We start from the raw sequence: 22,003 nt of genomic DNA, 5'->3' as shown, positions 1-22,003 counted from the left end.
AACTAAGCTGTATTTGGGTCTAAAAAAAATATGAAATTTTAAGCAGACTAAAGACAACCTACCTCCTTGAAATCTTGGTTCAAAAGAAAGAAATGGCATCCAAACATGTTACAATAGCTGAGAAAGCCACTAGCGGTACATTCTGAGCTTCTGATTGGTTATTCATGTCATATATAGACATAAGTGTACATGAGGGAGTGTTTCCGAAAATTGAAACACGTGGGCAGGATGCCACTGTGTGTTTGATTTATTACATGAGCAATATCTTAGCAAACTGTAAAGATAAGAGGCTTTTATTTTATATTCTAGCTTGTCAATATCGGTAGTTTGAGTTCCTAATTCGTACGAAACCATAGCCTTAGTATTTTGACATCACAAGAATCTAATTTGAATCAGTGCTGCATTCAACATACCACGAGACACCTACATCTCGATGTTTAACTTTTTTTTCATATTTACTTTTAAAGTAAAAAATTGAGTAAGGTATAATACTAAAATTTGAATTATAATCTACAGTTTATACCAAACTTATTTACACAAATTCATGAAATGGTAGTTCAATAAAATTTTCAATGTGAGTCAACAAATGTGATGACATGGCCTTTCACCTATGGAAAGGGTTAATCAGTACTTCCCAAACTTTACAGCTGCCCACCATGGCTAGGTGGTTAGGGTGCTTAACTCACAATCTGAGGGTCATGGGTTCGAATCCCCATCCAACCAAAGATGCTCGGCCTTTCAGCCATGAGGGGCATTATAATGTAATGGCCAATCCCACTATTCGTTTGTAAAAAGTAGCCCAAGAGTTGGCAGTGATGACTAGCTGCCTTCCTTCTAGTCTTTCACTTCTAAATTAGAGATGGCTTGCGCAGATAGCCCTAATGTAGCTTTGTGCGAAATTCACAACAAACAAACTTAACAGCTTCCCTAAAGTTGATGTATGCTTTCTATCCCAGCATTTACTTTTTCCGAGTTATTTCATTAATAACATTTTATGTTTTTCCAACATTTGCACTGCAACTTACTGTTAAACATTTTGTCTAAACTGGGAAGGATACAATATAACACTTCCAAGTCAACTCCTTAAGGGTTCTAAATATTCCTATGTCTTAGAACTTGCATGATCAACTTACTGAAGCTAGCCCTGGACATTCGTACACAGTGTAGTCTCCCTCTTCATTTTCATCTTCAGATTCGATATCAGACACCGACATTGGTCTGTCAGAAGCTGACCTAACAATAAAAAAAAAAATCAATAAAATATTAATACATAAAGTAGATATTGTTCTTATACTTGTACACACTGGGGGTAGTAATTAATCAGCAGCACTTTCTGCTTATACAGCTAATTTTAAATGGATAGCAAGATGGCAAATTTATAATATTGGGCAACTAAAATGCAATATACATTAAATACAGGGGTCCCCATTGTACGTGATACATTCCTGGAAAGTGGGATGTACGTCTAAAATGATGTTAAGCAACACAATCTTTAGACATATTGTGGGGATGCGTTCCTGAAAAATTTCACTCCACTCTTGAATAACTTGTTTAAAGGAGGTAACATGGCATTTTTAACTACAGTGTATTATACAAAATATGCATGTAAGAACATTAAAAAACAAAACAGTGCCAAAGTTAATTGTTTTCCTGGGCTTCTCATCAAGGGGCACTTCACTATCACCAGATGACTGCTTTGGAGTCATGTTGGAATGGTGGAAATAAGGCTTTTCTGCAGAAAAAACAACGTGCTTAGACAATGGCTCGCAAACACAATGTGTTTATATCCTCTGCCATCTTGGCCAGTGGACGATGTATCACACTCCACCTAGTAAACTAGTACAACATTGGGACGCTCTAGTAACAGAACACGACAACATTGCTTCACACACATACTGGTAGTACAGTACTGTACAGTAATTGGTGAACATTGCGCCAGGTAAAGTAGTTTGTTAATGTTTTAACACCGTAGTAACGAAACAAGGTGACAATGTTTGAAAAATATTGGTAGCAATTGGTAAACACTGAACTTGGAAAATAGTCGAACGACGTTAGATCCCTCTAGTAATGAAACAAAGCAACATTGTGTGATACATGGGTAGTAATTGGTGAATGCTCTAATAATGAAATGACACAGAGTGATGCAATGTATAACGGGGTCCCACTGTGTTGTATAACGGGGTCCCACTGTGTTCCATTTAACCTCAAATTGGAAATACAGTTTTCCAAATTATGACTGTCAAACTTCAGTATAATTAAACAGTTAACATGGTAAAATTATTATTAAGTAGTAAGAGCAGATAAAATAAAATCTTATTATGTCGTAAGCATGCATAAAACTGTGCTTTAGCTCTGGAAAAATGAGAAATTATCTCTCATATATATCCTTATGCATGTAAGCTTGTATCATTACAAAATTTATAACATTAAAAGAAACCTAAACCTTTATATGATGAGGTGCAACTAAACATTTTATCCTTACACACCATAAATAAATGGAATGAAATGCAAAGCTCATCCCTTAAAAAAAAGTATAGTGAACTCAACAACAGCAATAAAACAAAATAAAGGAGAACCAAGGTTACAGAGGTATTTCAGTGTCAGCAAGGCAAATAATAAAAGAACAGAAAAACTGATATGAAAAAGACAGTAAAAACAAAAGAGTAATATGTATTCAAAAGCATAACAGCCACTAATAAATTGTCCAAGGTATCACATGAGTATACAATAAATGGCTATTTAATTGTAGTAGAATTAATCAAATTACAATTTTAGAGAATAATAAATAAGAATAAGAAACCCTTGCTTCCAGAAAACTGATCATTAAAGTATAAATTACACAATCTTTAATTAACAAATTCAGCTTTGATTTAAATGACAAAACCAGTTCAGTACTATATTGAAAAAAAAATACATATAAACAACTTTTCTTACTTATTGCAATAATATATGCTCTTCATATACTTTACTTCAATTACTAACAGCTATAAGGTACGAAGAACGATTTATATGCATTACACAACTCATTAACAGGCATGTCCAGTAAAAAAATTAATTGTATTTTAATATATATTTTTAAAAATCAAACATACAATATACATTTAAAACAGATATAGAATTTTACTACATTTGTTTATTGATGTAACATCCTGCTAACTGTACATTTAACTTCAAATAGAATATTATATCCATGACAAATGTAACGCTTATAAATTAAAAAAAAAATTATTACTTCTCTACTGCAATCATTTGCTGTTTCTGATGCTGATAATGGTACATTTGAGCACTCTGTGCAAGCTTTCTATCACCACTAGGCAATGCATCCTCCTCACTGTACGGTTGAGTCATTCCGTATGCGGGATACACTACTACAGCAGCTGCCTTAGTCTTCTTCTGGTATCTTAAATAAGTAGGTATGGAAAAACAATAACCAAATGAGCCATTTTCCCAAAAAATAATGGAAGCAACATATTTTTACCATCTGTTTAATAGATAATCCAAGGAAAAATAAAAATGTAAGCAAACCATCAAGTTTTATAGAAGATTTTATTTCTTCAAGGATAGTTACAATACACTAACAAATAGCTGTGACTAAAAACAAATAAAAAATAAAATTGGTCATATATTTTTTGTTTTTGTAAATTGATATTATTGTAATTCATACAGATTCAATACTGTTGACAAACTAACTGAGCAGGAGATTGTCTTCTGAGTGGTTTATGTAATTAATCATCATCAAATATCTTCTACGGAATATTTATAGTTGTCAATCAGCAGAAGAAGCCTTGGAACCAAAATTAAGTGTGAAACAGCATGAAGCAAATATGTAATGACCTTAAGCTGGTAAAATGGGGAATAACTGTAGTTTGTTATTTCACCAGAATAAGCAAAATCTGAAAGTAACCTTAAAGGCTAAATACTTTATGTATGGATTTTCCCACATATGGAAGTTTTTCTTATGTTATTAGATTGAAGAGGTCTGCATCAATAAATCTTGGAGGTACTCAAGCACCCATGATACCAGCTGCTCAATATAAATAATAGCTTCTCAACTACTAAATATAATTTGATGACTCTTAAGCAGCAGTTCAATTATGATTGAGCATGAAAGACATCTAATGCAATGACTTATAACAAGCTAAGAAAAGTTAGTTTTTAATTTCAAACATTTTGTTTTTATAAATTTGTGTAACAGCAAAACTAGCATCACCTAAATAAGGTAATATAAAATCATTGTTATTAGCTTTGCTTAGTTTTTTTTTCTTTTAAAAACACTAAATATTTTAACATTTGCTTGATATTCATTGGTTAAATATCATTTAATACTTAAAGATCTACTGACTGATTTAACAAAAGATTACAAATCTCAAGAATAAATATCAAAATCAAATACATACATATAGAAACAGTAGCCCAAAACAACAACTCCACACATAGTAGCAGCCCCACATCCAGCAACAATGGCTACATAATTAAAAAAAAACTTAATGAAACAAAACACAATAAAATATACCCTAAACATATAATTATACAAGATTTCAATAAATAAAATTTGTTTTTCTTTAAAAAATAAAGATATTAGATGATAGGGTTATCATTCAAATGGTCTTGACTTGTTCATACATCACATAACTGGAAATGTTACCCATCTAATAAAGTCTACATGTACACTGAAAACGTGCTACCACTAACAGTGTAAATATCTCACATGATATATCATTTCCATGTTACATCCTCAAAGCTTAAAACTCACTAAATGAAACATTCATTAGTTCTTGATGTGAAAATTGAATTTTACTATCTCTCTCTCTCATTTTTTTAACAAGCTTTCTGTATCAATGCAATTAGACCAGATTCATTCAATAAATCACAACAAATATATTGCAAGATTTAAACCAATGAGTACCACATCCTTGGAAGCTATGCCAAGAATAGTGCAAAAAGTATGGTAATGTGTAAAAGGTAACTTTATTCAACTTTAGATACAAGATCATCAAATTTCAACACTGTAAATAGTTAAAACAAAAGAAGTACAAACCTAAAATGGATAGAACAAATTGTTGTTCTCAACAAACATTATCATTTACTCACAGAATTTAGAAATATTTGAGATCGATTCAAATTTAAAACTGGGCAACCCACTTTTTTTTTGACAAAATTCCCAATATTGGTGGTGAAGAAATAAATTATGTCCTTTCAAACATTGTGCTGAACAGTAGAGATGTAATTAATAGTGTTTCTACCAGATATTTACCCATTATATAGTGGACATACTCAACCAGTTTCATTAGCTTCCCATGACATTGAAAACAATAAGACGTAAATAAGTAAATATATAATATATAAATACCATTATTAAAGTAAATATGAAACATTGGAAAAAAATGTAAACAAATTACTGACCAAGTAGAAAGCAATACGAATGCTTTAACAAAAAATTATTAATCATAATTCCAAGTAAATATTTATACTGCAGTTGGCCTCATCTAGTGTCTACAACTGTTAATATTTTTCTACAGACAAAATAATTTTATTAATGGTTAAGTATTACCTGGATATGTCCAATGTTTTTTTAAGTCTCAACTTGTAGTATTGCCCTGCAATGTATGCAACTTATAACATATAAGCAAATGCTGTCTTAGCAAGAGTTAGAAAACAAAGACACCAACAGATCTCTTAGACTCTCAGTTGGTGGTTGCTAAGACTAGTACTAAGTGTGAATTGTGTAACATAACATACAAGTTTCACATGGTGGCAAAGGGTAAACAGCTTCTATTACCTCGAACCACAATCATCTGAGGAAAAAAAAAGTATGCTCAATATTATCCAAATTTGCAACAAACTTCAAAATCTACTAAGTCTAACATTGAAGTTGAGTTTGTCTTCAAGTTCTGAGTATTAACCAAACAACAAATTATTCAGAAATGTTACAAAAACAAAAGAAAAATAACAAAACTAGAGGATATTAATAATCACTATGCTAAAGAGTAGCATTACACAACTGGTGGAATGGCACTGAGTAACTAACAATTGTAACTAATGAGGGGGGGTTTTGTTTACTTGATTAAGAAAGCACAACCACAATACAAGTTACCAACCAAAACTGGCTTTTCTGACAAAAATTATCCAATATATATAGAAAGATGCAACACTGCAATTGCTGGTCAGATTTTGAATGTTAATGTCATTTCTCACACGTCAGATATCCGCTCATACTAAAGAACAGTTTTGTTAATTTTTTTGTGAAACTGGATCATAAAACATATGGACTTACAACATGCTGCTCTTAACATCAATTATTTTCCTCCAAGTTATACTGGTGATGCTATAAGAGAAATGTTGGAAGATCTGAAAAACACTCATCTTTCTTAATAAGAGATAATGATGTAAATATTATGAAAAGTTATAGTGATGCTGGATTGTGAAGTGAATCATATTTCCTCCACAAACCACAACTTATATGCAAAATGATTTTAATATACCAAACAATACAATAGTGTAAGATGTACAGACAAGATAGAATTGAATACATTATCTCCTTGAAAGACTTTTAGAACAAAGAAAAATTTACCTGTATGCCAGTAGCAGGTAAATCAACCTCAACAATAGCCAATAATGTAAAAAATATACTTGAACTATTTTCCACATTAAATTAATTTTCCTTTAACTGTGAGCTTTCTGTCCTCTTACTGAAGCTTCACTGGGCAACATTCCATGTATATTTTTACACATTCATTTACTTAGGTTATGAATTTGGAAAAAACAAATAACTAATGATCCATACTGGAGAAATGTTTAAAATTGCTAAAACCATTTGAAGAAATTACTAAAAACATTGACTTCACAAATTCCACAGTGAAGTAATTCCAACTGAAGCTTTTCTTTATCGATATCCGTTGAGGAATAACACAAGCCACCTTGGACAAGAAACAACAAAAGCATCCAAGAGAGAATGGTGTGAAACTAGATTTGCTGGAACACAAAGGAATCCACTTAACCTTAGGTTAAGTTGGATCTTCACTTTAAAGTAAAGTTATTCAAAGAGCAACAGAAACAAGCAATAAAATAGTTTGATAGAGAAAGTATTTATACTGCCAATTTCACAATTAAGTGAGGGTAAGATAAGAGATAGTGGAAGTGGCATAAAAGGCTCCTACCATTAGCACCACCTATAAAAAGTCTACTCATTCTAGAATTTCTGAATGCATCTACAACATTAATGATATTAGCTAAACATTTTGTATTTTTCATTTACCATTATCACTTTTTAAGCAATAATCTAATTGTTATTATCTAGTGGAAAACATAAAAAAGAAGGTTTTCAATATCATCTCAGCACCAAGATTTCTATCAGCCCTAACAGCAAAGAGTACAGTGAGAACTTGTTCTCGGAAATCAGGAGCTCCCACAAAATGCTGAGTAGCTATTGCTATTAGTCTGCAACCTAAACTCCTTAACTTTAAGTACTAAAAAAGGATGTCTAAGTGAGAAAACTTAATTAGAAAGTGAACATTACAGTGTGCCTTCAATAAATGATAAGTGATGATCTTCCTCTCATATACTGATACGAGCGTAATTTTACAAGAATGCAACAGCTTATTTCACGACATAGTTAAGTTCCTTTAAAAAAAATTATGCTTCATGATGACTAATTATTTAGAAAAATACAAATCAAAATAAATAACCAAACTGATAGAGATTAGGATGATTGCTTTGAAAACTGTTAAACCTGCTGAATATTACATGAATCAATTAAAATAATGTTTCTTTGACATAAAGCAGAATCAAATGCTTTAGAAAATATCAAAATTAAATGGATGTATGCATACAAACTAAAAATATGTTACAAAGTCTGATTAATAACTTTTACTAAATAATCAAACTTACTAGTATCGTTACTATCCTACATAATAAAGTCTCAAGTTAGTTGACCTTCTGTGTGTCAGTTTGTTATTTGTAACTTCCTACTGTACTTCCTAGCATGGTAGTACACTAATAGGGTTTTTTGGTTATACTGTTCCTGGGAAGTATGAAAACATCAGCTTATTCAGCTGTTGAATAAGCTCTGATGTCTGGACAAACCAAATTACCGAATTGTAATATAAAATGTATTAATAGAACCAATTATACTAATCCTTCATATACCTAAATGAAAAAGGTAAATAATTCAAACACCATAACTGTAGAATAATAATGGTTGGAGACGGCTTGAATGGGTAATGAAGAAAAACTTTAATATAAGTTTAACATAACAGCAAATGTACAACGTTTCGACAAGGTTTTGTCATCATCAGGTAAAACCATAACTGTAAGTTACAATCCATCACTGCATGAGATCTAGCCTTATTTTTCATTTGCCCTTATCCAAGATTAGTAATGTGGGGTGGAAATCCTTAAAACCAGTCAAACACAGTAATATGGCCAGAAAATCTGGGCAACATTTCTTTATCTCCTTTTTTTTTTCAAAATTTCATAGTTCTCATAATGAAGGAAAAACTACATTATTCCAAATAATTTGTCCACTAAATAGTATGAAGGAGTAAATCTGACATCGAAATGTTTCGTAAACTTTAAATACCTTCACAAACATCTATTACTGGTGAGGACTAAAAAAAATAATTCAAACATGATAAAATATATAGTATTACACTGCATTATGACCAATAATAATTGTCAGTAGTGACTTACAACTAAATATAGTTCAAATGCTATTAAATGTTTTAATTCCCAGAAGTCCGTACTGGACCAGTAAAAAAATAATGTGGTTTAAAATTATTATCAGTTTTACTGTGATGCGATATCCCACTTATTACCTAATTTAATTGTTTGCTTTATGTTTGATAAAATCCTGCTAATAGTTATGAAAATTTGCTATGTATAATTATTTCAGTTTTTAAAGCATAATTAAGTATGAACCATGCATCAGATGCTATCAAGTTAGGAAAGCTTGTTTATACTGTATCTCTTACATGGACTTGTATGCATCATATGGTGAAAAGTTAGCATCATCAGTCAGCAATCAATTGCTTGAACATTCACCAGACACCACAACAAACATAATTTATCCTGCTATCTAGTAAGGAAAATTTTAAATATTACTTTTACAATTTCAACTGAACTCTAAATGACTCTAACATTTGGTCACTCAGAATTGAAGAGCTGAGAGCATTCTAGGTCCTGGCCAAGTATAGGCTTAAAGAAATGATCTGGCAACTTCCAAAAATTCTGTGTGCTGTTACACTTTTTTGATATAAGAAATACAGGCATACATCATTCAGCTGATAAATTCAGTGATTTAAGTGACTGAGAACTTCAGAAGCATTAAACTAATTATTTAGTATGAATGGTTAAGAATAAAATCAGTGTAAGGAAGCATTTCCTGGCAATAAAGAAACAAAAACTTCCAGTTCTAAGTAACATAGGAAAATGTATTTCTCAAAATAAGTAACCACATTAAGAATTGTAAGAAATGTCCTAATGAAACTTGGACATTTGTTAGCATGAAAACTAGCAAACACTCAAGTGTTAATAGATATAAAAAGAAAATCAGTAGGCTACTTTTGAACCAAAGACAGAACATTAGTGAAAGTGAACATGAAATAGCCAATGTGAATGTGTCCTGTGTCTATTGAAAACCCAATTAAAGAAACTAACTGACCATATCATACACTGCTTCACCACTGCAAACAAATCTTTTGTCAATTCCATGTCATTCAAGTTCAAATTTAATCCAACATAGGTAGGCTTGCTGGTAGCAAACTTATGGTTGAGAGTTGCGAGTAACAGCAATAGACACATGCCATACATTAAATACAACTGAGAGCCCAAAATTATCAGTTGTTTTCTAGTTCCCAAGTACAATTCTAGAACTTCCAACCAGATTTCATCTGTCAACTCTAATGAAAGAGCTGACTATAATGTAAAGCTGAAATACAAACACTGGGCTTGCAGTGTGATGAGTGGAGCAACATACAGAACTAACAAGTTGGGAATTTGCAATTATTACACCAACATCTATGAAGAAATACACAGTGGAATACATGCCAGAAAAAATATCCTCGTTCATGGATGAGAACACTGTGTTAGGATTCCTTTGCCACCAAGTTAAATTAAAGTTATTTCAAGAAAAATATACCCTGACCAACCCATAACATTCTACTGTTATATCAATCATAAGTTTCTACAGTGTAATTGACATCATGTAGTTGATAACATGTTCAAAAATCAATGCAAACATATTGAAAATCATGCCCAAGATCCTCATCTTCTGAAAGTACTGTTCATTTATAACTAAAAAAAGAAAAAAAATTGTCAAAAGTATGCAATGGTGAGAGTAGAAAATTTTGCCAGTAATGAAAACTTTTGAGAATTCACAAAAAAATATTTCCCTCACTCTGCCAACACATGCAAAGGTATAGAAGTGTGTATATAAAAAAAAAAAAAAAAGACTCAAATATGAAATGAAACAAAAAAGTACCATAGGAACCCAAAACAAAAACATTTTGTTACTTTTTTTTAAAGCAATGAGTACCCTGACTTCAGTGTTCATTTACCCTAGATCCACAATAATGTCAGAAAGTATAAATTACCATTATGGGTAATATTACTTGTACATCATTTTGTAAGATATTATTAATTTTTCATCACAAGATACATTTTATATTATGTTTTGCAACAATGTGATTACTTTGTATTTAGGTAACTTCTACAGTATCACTATCTGTTGGACAGCGAAAATTTTATAAGTGTTCCATAAAAAAAGACACGAATAAGTTGCAGAGGATGAATTTGTTTCAGAAATGTTGCATAAAAATTCACCACAATATGGCTAACATGCTGTTACACGTGTGTACAATTCAGGAAAAAATAGTGGATAAAGTTACTTGATTCTTAAGAAAAATGTTTAAAAGACTATTTCGTTTCTGTAAAAAAAAATATTTTAATATTATACTTCTATAAATTCTTAACCTGATAAATGCTACCATAATATACCTTTCTTCACTAAACCTATTCACATAATCTATTTTTCTATCCAAATATATTTTTTATCTTACAAAATTGAAATCAGACCTTGTTCTAAAACTTAAAAAATGGCCATAATTTAGGCCTAACTCTTCAAAAGTGTTTTTGTATCCAGCAATACTATCATCAAACTGAATATTACAATCATACAAATAAAAGAAACATTGCATTGTAGTTTGTCCTAAGCAAAGATAATATTGGATCACAAAGTGTGGTGCAATCCCAGACAAATTATTCCCTGTGATGCCTTAGTTTATGGTCATACATCATTTACTTCTTACGTGTGCATAAATATAAACAAACAGACCAGTTCTGAAAACACTATGGTAAAAGTAAGAATTTGAGTATAATCTTGATATATATTTTGATTTTACATTGCAAATGTACTCAATCATGAGCATAACCTACAGACAAGTTATCATTTGGTACTTCAAGGCTGTCTTGTACACTCACACTTGAGAAAAGTAAGAAAATTAAACCCACTCTTTGCTTTTCAGGAAATCACTGATTTCCACTTTATACTCTTTTGAAGTGTCAGCCTGTGCTACTGCTGACAGTAACTAATTCTTCTAGTTAATCACCCTATCAGAAAATTAAAACTATCTTAACTGCATCCTAGCTTATCTTTTCCAAATCTTAAGCTTTTGTCCTCTCATCCTACTATCTCCAGGATACAGCACAAAGAAATCACAACCCTTTATGCTATCAATCCCATGAAAAATCTTGTAAACTTAAATAATATTACCACTTACTCTTCCTTTCTCATAAGAAAGTATCTTGACCTACCTTTCATCCCAGTACCCTCCTCTGACCTTTCCAACAAATCAATCTCCTTTCTAAGGTAAGACCAATACTGTACGCTATTCATACACAGTGACCCAAGTGAGGCCTTACTAGTGATTTGCATAGATAATACCTCCTTTGACTAAGAATCAATATATCCATAAATACACCCTAAAATTATATTAGTGTTATTACTCACAAATTTATCCTGCTGTATAATTCATCATGTTCGTATAAATGTATCTATATGTTTCATGTTTGTATGCATGTTTAAAAAAAAAGTAACTAGATGTCTTCACTTACCAACAAAATACATATCTCCAAACATTGAACGAGAATCCTTCTCTAAGGGCTTTTTATGTACATATGCTTCAGGAGCAGAAAAATTTGAAGTGTCCATTTCATTCACACTTTGCATCAGGCTTTCATCGGTATTCTTCTCAGAATTTGAATTTGAACTCTTTTCCAATTCTTTACTACCATATTCACCATCTTCAATACCACTTTTACCTACACAATTGGAAGAACATGGGTTTACTTTTTAACTTCCAGTCAGAACAAGCTCCCTATCTGGTAATGAATATAGCTAATTAAATATACTTTTCTTGTATTCTCACATATGTAGACCAGAATGCACTGTTCCATTAGTTAAATGTTTAAAAATTATATTGTAATAAACAACTGGGATGCTTTAGATACAGAGTATAATATTTTTTAAAAATCCCTGTTGGATATACAAGATTGTTAAGTTTAAGAGTTTAGTTTATTTAGTGATTTAATATTTAATGATTAGTTTTCATAACAAGAGTGTTAAAAGTTAATTATTTTAAAAGCAATAGTCATGACAAGTTTTTTTACATAACTATGTACAAGTCATACATTGTGTATATAGTTTAACTGTTGCACTAGGCTTTTGTAATATTGTTGACATCATCTTACTCAGAGTTTCCAAGTTTTTTTTCGTTACCTGTAATATTGTTGTTACTAGAGAACTAAATATTTCTAGATTTTTCTGTGGCATGTTATAAATGTGTAGACACAGAGAGTAAGTAAATAAGTTAGTCAAACTTAAAAGTGAAAAAAAATGCAGTAAGACTGCATGATTGTAAGTTTAGTTTTAACAGGCTATTTTTAAAGTGAAAGTATCACAGTTGGTATTATAACAACAGAGATAAAGAAGAAGAAATTATCTTGTCAAAGGGTATTCTAAAGTAATTGTACCTGCCTGTGTGGACTTTGATGAAACGGAGACAATAATGGTAACTAATAGTTATAGTGGTGATTTTGAAGTGAGTTTCACAGCTTGTATTGTAATGATAGAGAAGAATAAATCCTCCTGGATTATAATGTAACCCCAGAGTCACTGGAAATTGAAAAGGGGGTACTAATTATAGTATTTGTGGAATTCCGGATTCTATTATTCACATGTGATGTGTTGATTTCAATGCTAATAAATGTGCGTGTGTGTTTCTTATTTTTTCAAACCAAAAGTATGGTAATAAAATTGGATTATATGTTGGATTACTATTGCTGTCACACAAGGTAAGCTCTATAAAAATATTGTGGGGGCGATAATTAGAGAGGGGCATTAATTAGGAGCAATACAGTAATTGAATAAACCTGTGTGGACTTTTGACAAAATAAGAGAATTATTTAAAACTCTGGATACAACTGTGATAACACACAAAATAATGTAGTTAATTTAGCACTGATTGTATTGTAATAACTGAGGAGAGAAGAAATAATTCTTCTTGTCAATTGGGTTCTGAAGTAATTGAACCAGCCTGAGTGGACTTTTGATGAAAAAGAGAATTATTTAAAGTTCTAGATTCAACTGTGGTAAACAATAGATTGTATACAGTCCTTTTATTGTTGAAATTTATTGCCAACAAGTCATAAACACCTATTGTAAAGAATCTGGCTCTTATACAAAACCACACAATCCCTATGAAAACATCTTAATGTGAACTTAGTTGATACAAAATTCAAGGTTAAAAAAATCATAGTACACCCGTAATGAGATCAAATGTGGATTTACAATAACAAATTAAAGATCTAAAAAAACAATATTAACATTAATATATATATATATATATATATATATATAAAATTGTAACCTCATTTATCATGCCATAACTTATAATTACCAGTTTTACATATGAATTTCAAGTCTTTTATGACCATAAACTTATTCTGAATCAAGCTTAAAAATTGTAAGAATACTTTTACATTTTTTAAAAACAAAAATAATGCTGTATTTTATGTATAATTTTGTTTTTACTAGTATTAAAAGTATTTTAGTTAATACAAAAGGTTTCATTAATACTGTTTGACAAAACTCAAGATCAAATGTTCAGGGCTAAACATTTTGATAACCCATTTTCTTTTTTGAAGAAAATTCCAAGTACATGCATGAAAATCAAAAAAGCAAAAGGTGTCGGGTGTCAACGACCATGCAAATTAATTAACAAACACACCAAAGCACATCTTGAGTCATACTGTAACACTCATTCAATAAACTGTTTCTAAATAATACAAAATATTCTAATAGGAATCATTATATGTTAATGTTAGTATACTCAGAAATGTTATAAAAGAATAAAAACAAAATTATTTCTCAAATTGATATATTGTCTCATGATTTAATCAGTTTTGTCAAACATGTTGCTGAGAGATCTTTATACGAGTGAAAAGAATGATATATATTTCCAGACAATGAAATAAGAACAAGCACTGTGATGACTATCACTAGAATGTTGATCCAGTTCTACTAAAATATTACAGGGAATGTGCAAGATGATAGTCTTTATCTTCACTGACAACTAGAAGACATCCAAGCAGGTCAAACTGGATGTAATCATTTCAAAACCAACCAAGATCCAAGCAAGGAAAAATAAAGTGAGAAAAGAAACCTTATTTCCAAATAATCTTTTTGCACACTGGTTAGCAAAGTAAATGCTCCTCAGAAATGAATGTATTTATTTATATTCCATATACAAGCCAGAAAAAAAAAGTACACATATAAAATCATATAATACTACAGCATTGTACATGATAATTGTAATATCTGTCTTTGTGAAATATTGAACAAGGAAAAATGCTATAAAAAGGTCTGTAAGCATACACTAATTACTGAATATCATTTAAAACAAAAAAGCAAACATACTAAAAGCAACTGATTTTAATACAGCCTTTTTTACCTATTTTATTCTCAGCTATTAACATTATTAATTAAATTAATTCCAATACAAGCAAAGTGAGATCAGATTTACTCTCAAGAAACAAAAACCATTGAAAATGGAAAACAAGTGAACATAAATTAAATGAGATAGTAAAATTACAAGTCAAAAGTATGAACATCCAAGGTACCCTATGAAAGTGCTATGCAATACGGATTTGTCAAACACTACAGAAACATAGTAATAGTATTAGCGATAACAGTATACTTCATATAAATTTCTTTTATGTTAATACTGTACTATATTATTACATTTGAATGCTTTTACAATTATTTCAATTGTATTCTGAAAATTATGTTCATTAAGACACATTTTGGATAAGTTTCTTCCCTGTGCAATTTCTTAAGGTTTTAAAATAACTAACCATACAAAATCACATTAAATTTTTTTGTTCTTGGACAATTAAACTGGTTACTTATAGGTAGTAAATGACTAGTCTTGTCAGAGTTCATACACTAGATATATATGTAGATACTGTATGCACTAAAACTATTAAGTTCATCAACATCTAGTTAGAGTAATATCCAGTTTAGTGGTTCATCATCGTAAGTATCTTCTTACACATATTTATGCTTTCAAAACGATGTCCAGTTTGTTGGTTACTGGTTCACTATTTATCAGCTTTCCAAAGTATTTTCTTACACACATATATATAGTGAGGCTACAGTTTCAAAATGGGCCACTTTACTTTTATTTAGTACAAACTCTACTTTCTTCTTAACACCTACAGTATGTACAGTTTACTTAGTATTCAGTCATGATCTAGTAATTTTGGTTAAGTGAAATTATTATTAAATGACAATTTCTTAAGAACCATTATTTCAATGTTGCATAAGCCATTCTTTAATATGAATATTACACTTATTTCATTATTCCTCTATATCCTCTTAATATAGGATAGTATGTTTTATACAGAGCTGGGCAAATTAATCAATTACTTACAAGCAGTACCCATCACCAACTCTCTTATTACTTAAGCGTTAAATAAAAAAGTGTAAATTTACAATTTTTTTTACACTGTGTTATGCCTCTAATTTTATATGGTAACTATTATTTAGTACAGTATAAGCAGGCATGGATATAGAGGACAAAGAAGTCTGAACCCCCCACCAACTGTTTTCAGAGATTAATAACTACTCTTTTTTGTTGTATTAGCAGCAGAGGATCTAGGGGGAGGAGATCTGGACCCCTTCAATTTTTTAATTTTTATAAACAGGTGTGCTTATAGGGGTCTTGAACCTCCTCCATATTTAAAAGTACTACAATGTCATTAATGTACATTTATAAGTATTGCTAGTAAAGGACTAGTTGGACCTCTCCTCCTCTACAAAGCCTTGGATCCATCCCTCATATGATGTAAATTATAAAATCTTTTTTACACTGTGTTATAACTTATAATTTGCATACTTTACTCATTAGTGTCAAATAAACTATAAAGTTTCTTTTTTTTTTTTTTTTTACATTGTCTATGTATTATGTTCATAATATCATGAAAAAACGTTCCAAGCATCCTTACTCATTCCCTAATGGTTTTCAAACTTTGTAAGATAAAATCATGACAATAAAAAGTCTTATTTTACTAAATAAATTTATATTGATTCTAATTTTTATGTTGTTTTACTATAAATTTAGACTACTTAAAGAATATTTAAAATACTAGGTTTATACTTTGGCCAAATATATATTAGCCTATTAAAAATTATTTATTATTATTCATTTCCCTTGGTTACAAATCATTTGAGTAATTACTTAGTTATAGCTACAGATATCCTAGGAAAATAGAACAATACATAACCCAGGAGATTACATGGTGGCATGGTAACAGGTGGAAATTTCAGTATAAAGAAATTTCCATGTAGTAGTTATATCCTTCCTCACAAAAAATCATAATGTGAACAGAAGGAATGGTCAGCCGAATGCAAGACACAAACTATAGCCTGTATTTCTCCAGCAGACATCACAGACCCCAAAGACCTGGGGACTTGTGTCAGAACCATTGTAAACTTTCAAGGAAATTTCATCATCCACCATATTAAATCTCAAATTCATATAAACAAATTAGAATTTGTAAAGCAGAAATATTTCTAAAACAAAGGAGTAAAAATGATAGAAATCAAATACAACAACATGAAATCTGAAGTTGAAACAAAAATAAATTTGTGATCAAGGAAAATCAAAATTTTGTACTCACGTGAGGAATGAGTGAAAACATACATTTACACATTAGAATGCCAATTGAGAAAGTGAGAATTGTTCTAGAGTAGTAGAGGTAGCTAGCTGCACTAGTACAGATGGCACAATAGGATTGGTGGGGGGTTGTCACATGATTAGCACATGCTCTGAAATAGCACGAAACTGATGGGGTATAAAAGACAGGTGCGCTGTTAGTGAAAAATTTTAACAATGCTTAGAGGGCAGTCCAGAATTGAGATAAAACCATTTCAGAACAATATTTTGTCATTTTCTGATCTATTTAGTGTAATTCATGAAGAAATTCATATTTTTAATTCTACACAGCAGCAGCCTGTAAACAAAACAATCCAATTGTCAATTTAATTTTATGAAATCATTTTGCCCATCCCAAAGAAGTCCTTTATTTTTGCCTATCATGCCTTGTGAACAAATTGTCCATTTATTTATTTATTTTCAAGTGTTTCCCTTACTTTTTGTTCAGGCCTAGGGCCTTGGTTGAAATCTGATGGTACCACATTAAGTGGTTTGATCAATTAGTAATGAAAAATAGCTATAGATAAAGCTTAAGTATTATTGGTTACTAGGGATAGAGCAAGAATTAGACTATTACTAATAGTAAATATGCAGGTTTAATTTTTTTTTTTATAGTTTCTGCCATTTCAGTTCCTTTTTTTTTTTGTAAATGTGAAAGAATTTGTTTGAAAGTTACAGAAATTTACATAATGTTGAATGAGAAGAGTTCAGATAACATGAGATGTACATTTTATAGACAGGCAGAAGGGGTACCAAAGAAAACTATTAAAAGTATAACGTAATAACAAATGTAAAATGTTTGTAGAAGGTCTTATGACTATTAGGTACATGTAGTTTACCCAGACACAGGAAGATATATATGTATATATACACCCACAATATGAAACAGTCACACGACTGGAGATTTATTAAGGTTTAATAAAGGTATCTTGTTAACATCTGGTTCTTTGCTTAAAATTATGATGTTTTTACTTTTTGATAGATATAATATGATTTTATTGAGTGGTAATGCTTGTAAACATTAATTTCTTTTATTACGTTTATTACGTTTACCAAATAAGGTTAGTTAAATTTATCATTTGGTAACATGGTGAATATGCAGGCAAGTACAAAATATTCTGAGAACTAAAAACTTTATTGAGTATTATTTTTGTTTACGTTATTTAAACAATGTATAATCATTATTTTCTTTTTTTTAATGTAAAAACAATACCAACCTTATTGGTGACAGTAAAAGTTAAATATGTCTCCATCATTTTATTTTTACAGTAGATTAGTGCAAGATTACTACGTATTTTAAAAAAGAAACATAATGCCACACATTAATGGTGAACATGTAGTGATGTTCAGTTGACATTTGTGATTCATTCATCAAGTATTATGTTTGTGTAAAAAAAAAATCCATAGAAATGAAATACTATCCAAATAACTTATTAAGATAACACACTGGCCTTTCTTTTTGCTTGTACAGATGTGCCAGTAGAGGGTATGCATATACTAATTAATTAATCGATTAGTAATTTTCATTAATCCTCCAGCTCTACAAAGAGAGACCAGCCTCTGGAAGTGACATAGTTTGCCTTCAGATATGGTGGAAGCTGTAACACTAAAGGAGTTTAAGGAGAGATCTGTGTCAGATACTAGAAAAGAGTGTTTATACATAGATTCAATCAGGGTGGTAATAGAAAACATGATAGTCTAAATGAAACAAATGGTTTGGTCATCCCTTGGAAATTAAAAAGTGAAAAAGTAACAGCTCTACATATATGTATATATATATATATATATATATATATATATTCAAATATTCATTAACCAAGTTTTTTAACTTTTAGTTTGTAATATAACAGTCATCCTCTATGTCCAGGAAATAAGCCACAGACTGGTGTATTTATACATGTACTTAGAAGTTAAAATGTGGAAATCGTGTTCACAATGTGCGTTTTCTTATAGAAATCCACATTGGGCTATCTGCTGTGTTCACTGAGGGGAATAAACCCCCCGATTTTTGCATTGTAAATCCAAAGACTTACTGCTGTCCCACTGGGAGACCAAATTCACAGAAACTTTTACTTGTGTCATGTTAATTTTTTTTTATATAAATCAACAGATGGCAGTAAAACAAATATATGGATATAACACTACAAAGAATGAAAGATGAAATCCACAATGCTAATTTATTTTACTTAAGTTACAGTGACTATCCCCTACCCTTGATTTCAAAGCATTGTTGGTTCATTAACTGATTAAGACATTATCCCACCATAATGTTATTTCATTAACTTACCTATGCTCTTCTCATAGTCGTACACAGTATCACTAGGATCTGGCCTAAATTTTCTCCTTTCAATTTCAAATAAATCATGCATATATTGAACCACGTTTTCTCTCCTTGTTTCAGCTGAATGAATACCATTACTAGGTTCGTACTTGATATGCTTAATAACTGTTGGTCGAGTTAACTGTTCAAGCCCATGGAAGAAATTAATTGGATAAGAAAAGAAGCGTTCCCTTACACTCACAGCGTCCTTCGAAATAATCGGTAATGACGAAACTTGGTTAGGCTTACTACTAATACTGATATCCTTAGTGCCATGACCACCGCAAACAGTTAAAATTAAAACTAATGTAACTAATAACAAAGTTATATATGAAGAGATCATTGCGTTGTTATACCTAAAATTTAAATACCACGCAAGGCATAGTTTGTAGCAATGCAGCATATATAAGCTTAACTAACGATTAAGTTAAAGCCAAAAGTAAAAGATACAGCATACTATCAGATGATATAAATCAATACCATACAGCACTGCTGACGTACAACGTCCAGCCTCCAAATTACAGGTGCCACCTGAGTGTTTGTTTTTATTTCTCGAAAAATTAATGTGAAAAGCTCAATGGTTACAAATTTTGAGTTGACCAATTTATTTCAAACTATAAAAACATTAATGATGACATAAATAAACAACATATTAGAAAAGGTGATAGTGTTTTAACGAATGCATTCTGCTAAAGGCTTATGCTCTCGAATATTTTTAGTTTTTAATTATTAATAAACTTGCGCAATAAATTACATGAATGTGATTATGAGAGTGCCCACCGGTGAGACAGTTATAAGTCTACGGACTTATAATACTAAAATCCGGAGTTAATTCCCCGCCATGGACACAGCAGATAGTTTAATGTTCCTTTGCTGTAAAATAAACAAACAAGTATAAGCGTCGATTTATAGAGCAAAAATGGTGTTAAAAATCTGTCCCCATGTCAACAGATAGGGATTTTTTGGATTTTCGATCGTGACTTTTCTGAGACCTTGACACTCCAAAAACAAATTATTTCAAAGTTGGGTCATAGTCCAGATGTATACCAACTTTCGACCAGATCCGTTCAGCCATTTTCGAGCAATATTGCTGACAAACACGAAAACAAAGACACACACACACACACATGGGTGAAAACATAACCTCCGTCCACCTTCGTCATCGAATTCGAATGTAACTAGAGGTAGCACTCAATAAAGCGCATACCTCCGCCACGCAGCGTTGATCATATTCGGTCCTCAAAAAATACGAAAATGTGTCCATATTTCCGTCGTTATCAACTGACACAAACCATTTTTGACTAAGTTATAGAGTGTGAAAAATCGTTCCCCACGTTATTAACAGATAGGGATTTTTCGAATTATTTTAGTGACCTTGACCCTCCATAAACTATTTATTTATAATCACTGCTAAGTTGTGTCATAGTTCAAATGTATACCAACTTTCGTCCAAATCCATACAGCGGTTTTCGGCAAACACATACACACTTAGGGGTGAAACATAACCTCCGTCATGAGCGTTGTTCAGCAAGACATGGGAAGAAAACTAGAATATATGGTAATAAAGAACAAATTGACACGTCTAAATGAAAACTTTTTCTAGTTTATTTTGAGCGACGTTTCAACGTTACACGGTCTTTACTGCCTGACAAAGGGCGTCTGCTGAAACCGTCGCACAAAATACACAAGAAAAATGTTTTCATTTAGAAGTGTCAATTTATTCTTTATTATCATTTATCCAAATAAAAACAGTAGTTCTCAGAACATCATTGTCACAACAACAGTTGCTATGGTGTGAATGCCTTTTACAAGATGGTAAAGCATGATTACAATTACTTATACCCGTCATAAGATATTAGTATCAGGCCTATTATATTTTTAAACACGACTGCATTCTTCACCTAGCCCCTTAGAGATTTTCAAGAATTAGAAGATTAAGTGTATAATGATAATATTCATATCTCAAAAATTGAAAGAAACGTGTCGCAAGTTTACTTAGAGTGTAAAATGAAAATTGTAAGTGGATAGTTACAATAAAGCTCTACTGGGTGAAAAGATTTTACACAATAGTTTTAGAGTAAAATCTTTGATCAAGTTTAACTTCTGCAAACATACATATACATATTTATTTTTACTAAGTAATGTATTGTTGCGTGACTGGTGTGGCGCCACCTATTTTCTAGAACTATCCTGTACCTTGGCGAATGCTCTAGTATTTACTAGATATAGGGTAGTCTGGTATATAAAAGAGGGTGACAACGTAACGGGAGAATGTAATGTGTGTGTGTAGACAGTGAGTAATTGACCTGCAGTCAGAAGTATTATTGAGCACGTTCGTTGTTATAGCGTTTGTTTAGCGCGACTGTTGAAGTTGAGTGTATCGGTAAAGTTATATTCGGAAAGAATAAACCAG

At 31.1% G+C, this 22,003-nt stretch overlaps 1 protein-coding gene across 1 annotated transcript in view; it reads right to left on the bottom strand.

Moving 5' to 3' along the window:
• LOC106474006 overlaps nt 1-20,081 on the bottom strand; it is a 25,654-nt gene extending 5,573 nt beyond the window's left edge. Inside the window, exons 1-5 of the mRNA XM_013934695.2 lie at nt 19,558-20,081; nt 12,109-12,315; nt 4,398-4,464; nt 3,233-3,400; nt 1,134-1,233 (exon numbers count right to left, since the gene is read on the bottom strand). Of these exons, the coding sequence (XP_013790149.1) occupies nt 1,134-1,233; nt 3,233-3,400; nt 4,398-4,464; nt 12,109-12,315; nt 19,558-19,993 (978 nt within the window). The 5' untranslated portion in view covers nt 19,994-20,081. The remainder of the gene's footprint in view (nt 1-1,133; nt 1,234-3,232; nt 3,401-4,397; nt 4,465-12,108; nt 12,316-19,557) is intronic.
• Between the last annotated feature and the right edge of the window lie 1,922 nt (nt 20,082-22,003).

Source organism: Limulus polyphemus, unplaced genomic scaffold, assembly GCF_000517525.1.
Source record: "Limulus polyphemus unplaced genomic scaffold, Limulus_polyphemus-2.1.2 Scaffold135, whole genome shotgun sequence".
Taxonomy (NCBI): Eukaryota; Metazoa; Arthropoda; class Merostomata; order Xiphosura; family Limulidae; genus Limulus; species Limulus polyphemus.
The sequence above is the reverse complement of the archived record's forward strand: the minus strand, read 5'-3'. Positions and strand labels throughout refer to the sequence as shown.